The sequence below is a fragment of the Phaethon lepturus genome, unplaced genomic scaffold (genome assembly GCF_000687285.1).
Source record: "Phaethon lepturus isolate BGI_N335 unplaced genomic scaffold, ASM68728v1 scaffold53363, whole genome shotgun sequence".
In the NCBI taxonomy this organism is placed as follows: Eukaryota; Metazoa; Chordata; class Aves; order Phaethontiformes; family Phaethontidae; genus Phaethon; species Phaethon lepturus.
In genome coordinates, this window is record NW_010532265.1 from 1 (window position 1) to 4,792 (window position 4,792).

Genomic DNA, 4,792 nt, shown 5'->3' on the forward strand with positions numbered 1-4,792 from the left:
AGCCCCGGCAGCCCCGGCCTCTGTCTCGCCTGGGATTAGTGAGTTAAGCCCGGCTGCAGCATCAACAGCACCCGAGCCCCGGTCCCCTGGGGCACAAAGGGGACACGTAGGGTGGCCTGGGTGGCCATCAGCCGCCACAATGTCTTGCAGGATGCTCATGGGTGGGGGAAATGCCGAGGGACCTTCCCCAGGGTGGCCCCATCACCATGCGTGTCCCCGCAGTCTCGGTGATGCACATCGAGGGGGTACGCGAGGGCCACCAGTCAGAGGGTCTACGCAAGTATGGTGCCGCCTTCCCCGAGCGGCACTGCTTCACCCTCGTCTTCAAGGGCAAGCGCAAGAACCTTGACCTGGCGGCCCGGGGCGAGGAGGATGCCCGCCACTGGGTGCGAGGGCTCACCAAGTTGATGGGGCGGCTGCAAGCCATGAGTCAACCGGAGAAGCTCGACCAATATCCTTTGTCAGAGATATGGTGGCATGGGGACAGGTTGGGGATGACTGTAGGGGTGACGCCAGGTTGGTTTCCTTACCCTGGAGTAGCTGGATCCACGGAGTCCTGCAGCGAGCGGACAGGAACAAGGACAACAAGATGTCCTTCCGGGAGGTGAAGAGCATGCTGAGGATGATCAACATCGACATGGATGATGTCTACGCCTACAAGCTCTTCAAGGTACCTGTCCTGCACGCTGTCACCCATTGTGCCCCACTGTTGTCACCAGGAGGGAATGCTGACTCCTTCCTTGCCTTCCCACATGCAGAGAACTGTCAAACTCATTACACCCAAAGCCACCCACTGCCACCAATGGTTGGGGGTCTTGCTCCTGCTCACGATGGGGTGGGTTGAGCTGTCCCCCCCAGTGCTCTGTGGGTTCCCAAGGTGTGACATTCCCCCTGTGGGGTGCTGTCCCCATGGGCATCTCCTGAGGTCCCTTTCCACCTGGTGAAACTGAGGCACGGCGCTCTCCTCTGCTCCATCCCAGACTGGGGGGTCAGAGGGGACATGCCCCATGCTCCCCAAGGTACAATCCATCCCCAAGCCCTCATGCCAGTAGCTGAGCCCCCCCAAACTCAATCACACATGCTGCCAGCCCCAAGGGACAGGCAGGATGAGGCAGGGGGTGGCCATGCCCCTCCTGCACGGGCAAGGGCCAGTCCCCGAGGTTGGGCTGTGGTCCCACCAGGAGTGCGACCGCTCGGGCGATGAGCGGCTGGAGGGCCGGGAGCTGGAGGAGGTTTGCCGACGGCTGCTGGAGGAGTTTTGCCGACGGCTGCTGCAGCGGCCGGAGCTGGAGGAGCTTTTTGGGCGTTACTCGGGTGAGGACCGTGTCCTGTCGGCCGAGGAGCTGCGGGATTTTCTACATGATCAGGGCGAGGATGCCAGCCTGCGCCAGGCCCACACCATCATCCACACCTATGAGCTCAACGAGAAGGGTAGGGCCGAGGATGGCCAGCTCACTTCATGGGTGGTGGTGGGATGATGGGATGGGTGCTGCCAGAGCCAAGGGAGGTCATGGATGGCATGGGGATGGGCCTCTGCTTGGTGGTGTCATCCCCCAAGCTGGTATGAGGTCCTCCAAGGCTTGGGTGAGTGTCCCCGTGTCCCTTCCCGAGGGGGGCACTGGGTGTCAGCAGTCCAACGCATGGCATTGCTGGTCCCGTTGCGCTGTGAGGACAGGGGATGTGAAGGTGGGGATGGACAGCAGGTGGACCTCCATGTCTCCTGGATGATGCTGTGCCAGCCCTAGCATAAATGTGACACTGCCGGATGACCTCCATGTCCCTTGGGTCCCACCACAGCAAGCCCAGGGTGAACACGGCACTAGGACGACAGGGAACATCCTGGTGGGGATGAAGGACCTCCATGTCTCTTGGGTATCACAGTAGTACCCCTAAGGTAGATGTGGCACAAGCAGGATGAGTGACATCAGGATGGAGATGGGACACTCAAGGGAACTTACATGTCCCCTGGGTGCCGCAGTGCCAGGTCTGGGGTAAACATGACACTGCTGGGAGACAGGGGACATCCAGGTGGAGACAGTTCCTGGGGTGCCACCCTGCCAGCAGCATGCCAGCCCTCTGCAACAGCCCACCGCTGTGTCCCACAGCCAGGCAGCAGGACCTGATGATGTTGGATGGCTTCATGATGTACCTCCTCTCGGCCGCCGGTGACATCCTCAACCAGGAGCACACCAAGGTGCACCAGGACATGAGCCAACCCCTGTGCCACTACTTCATCTCCTCCTCCCACAACACCTACCTGACCCGTAACCAGATTGGTGGCACCAGCAGCACCGAAGCCTATGTCAGGTGGGTGCCCCTGGTCACATGATCCATGCCCAGATGGTCCCATGGTTCTGACGGTGCCGGGGCGGTGCAGGGACTCATCTGGTGATGGTGCGGTGGCAGGGCGCTGATGGCGGGATGCCGTTGTGTGGAGCTGGACTGCTGGGAGGGCTCTGACGGGGAACCCATCGTTTACCATGGCCACACGCTCACCTCCAAAATCCTCTTCCGTGATGTCATTGAGAGCATCCGTGACTACGCCTTCAAGGTGAGCCGGGCACCAGCAGCCCTGGGATGGGCGCTGGGTGCTGGGCACCAGGTGCTGAGTGCTGCCTGTCCCCAGCAATCCCCCTACCCCGTCATCCTGTCCCTGGAGAACCACTGTGGGCTGGAGCAGCAGGCCACCATGGCCCGGCACATGAAGAACATCCTGGGGGACATGCTGCTGACGCAGCCGCTGGAGGGGCAGGACCCCCACGACCTCCCATCCCCGGAGGTAAGGCCACCTGCACATCCACCACGGTGTCTCCATGTCCCCTCAAGCCCTGAGCTCAGACCTTCCTCCTGCAGCAGCTGAAGGGGAAGGTCCTGGTGAAGGGCAAGAAACTGCCAGAGCCGTGGCATGAGCCCCGGGGTGTCACCTCCCTTATGGACCCCGACGAGGAGGAAGAGGAGGAGGAGGAAGAGGAAGAGGAGGAGAAGCTGCAGGAGAGAAGCAGCAGGCAGGTAAGGGGCTCTCCCAGGGTTATGGTGCCAGAGGACCATGGTGTCCTGGTGGTCCTGGAGGACCACGGCATCCCGGCAGCGCCACGGGACCACTGTGTCCCAGAATTGCTGGGGTCCAGGGCAGGTGAGCGCTGACAGCAGACCCCAGACCCTGATGCAGCCCTGCTCTCTCCTCTTCCAGTCGCTGCAGTCACTGCAGGAGATCAAACCTCTGCAGGTAGGTCGTGTGGTGGAGCTGGATGGGCTGATGGGTCAGGTACTGTGAGGGTGGCGAGCGGGTGTCACTGCCTGGCAGAGGGGACTGAGCCTGGGCACTCCTCGGCTGTGCCTTCCTTTTCCCCCGTTGGGCTGGGTGCTCCATTTCTGGGGTCTCCATCACCTCAGGGTCTCTATTGCCTTGGGAACTCTGTGACCTTGGGTTTTCATCTCTTTGGGGTCTCCACCACCTCCAGGGTGACCTCTTGGGGTCTCCATTGCCTTGGAGGGTGTTCTCCATTGCCTCAGTCCTCCATCACCTCAGGGTCTCCATCACCTTGAGATCTCTGTCATTTCAAGTTCTCCATCATCTTGGGTTGTCCATCACCTCAGGGTCTCCATCACCTTGGGGTCTCACATCTTGGGTTGTCCAACACCGTGGGTTCTCCATGACCTCAGGGTCTCAACCTGCTTAAGTTCTCCATCTCTCAGGGTCCATCACTCCATTGCCTCAGGTTCTCCATCGCTTTGGGCGTCTCCATGGCCTTTGGGATCTCAAGTGCTCAGCACTAGCAGGGTAGGGGGGGTCTGCAGATCCTCAGGCAGGTGGGTGGCCACCAGAGCCAGGGTGGCCCTGACACCACGGTGGCTCTTGCAGGCCAAGGACGCATCACAGGTGGCCCCAGAACTGTCGGCTGTGGTGGTGTACTGCCAAGCTGTCCCCTTCCCCGGCCTGGCCCATGCCCTGCGCCACCCCCGGCCCTGCGAGATGTCCTCCTTCAGCGAGAGGAAGGCTCGGAAGCTCATCAAGGAGGCGGGTGAGGGCAGCGGGATAGGGATGGGGACAGGGTGGCTCCATGCTCTTGACCTCACTGGGATGCAGAATGGGACTGAGACCGATGGGCTCTGTCACCAGCGTGACTTCATGGGTGGTGGTCAGCCTCAGCCGGGCTGCTCTGGTCTGGTGGGACTGGAGTCTGGTGTCAGGGTCTGGGGCCAGAGGCCAGGGTGAGGGTCACAGGTCCAGGATCAGGGTCTGGTGTAAGGGTCAGGGATCAGGGCATCTGGGTCCAGGGTCTAGGGCTGAGATTAAAATCTGAGTCAGTGTTCAGGGTCTGGGGTCCAGGGTCAAGGTCTGGGTTCTAGGGTCAAAGTCTAGGATCAAGGTCTAGGATCAGGGTTGGGGTCCAGCATCCAGGACTGGGATTAAGATCTGGGTCAGGGTCCAGGGACAGAGTCTGAGGTCCAGGGTCAGGATCTGGGGTCAAAGTCTGGGATCCAGGGTCAAGGTCCAGGGTCGGGGTCTGGGGTCTAAAGTCAAGGTGTGGTGTCAAGGTCAGGATCCAAGCTCAGAGTTTGAGATCCAGGGCTCGGATTAAAACCTGGGTCAGCAGCCAGGGTCTGGGGTCAGGGGTCCAAGGTCAAGGTCTAGGGTTGGGATCCGAACCCCAGGCTCCAGTTTCAGGTTCTGGGTCCACCCAGCCGGGCAGGCTCCGTCCGCATCCCCAGGCACACGGGTGCAGGCAGGACACCATCACCCGCTGGCAGGGCCCTGCACCGGCACCCATGGGTGCAGCGGCCCCGCTCA

The 4,792-nt window shown here is 61.4% G+C and overlaps 1 protein-coding gene across 1 annotated transcript; it reads left to right on the forward strand.

Moving 5' to 3' along the window:
• Positions 1-170: 170 nt before the first annotated feature.
• LOC104614356 (1-phosphatidylinositol 4,5-bisphosphate phosphodiesterase delta-3-like) lies at positions 171-4,022 on the forward strand (the record flags this gene model as incomplete). The annotated part of the gene is made up of 8 exons (XM_010284774.1): positions 171-451; positions 541-670; positions 1,182-1,431; positions 2,106-2,307; positions 2,407-2,551; positions 2,627-2,779; positions 2,854-3,009; positions 3,869-4,022. Coding segments are annotated over exons 1-8 (1,471 nt in total), but the record flags the coding sequence as incomplete, so codon positions are not given.
• Between the last annotated feature and the right edge of the window lie 770 nt (positions 4,023-4,792).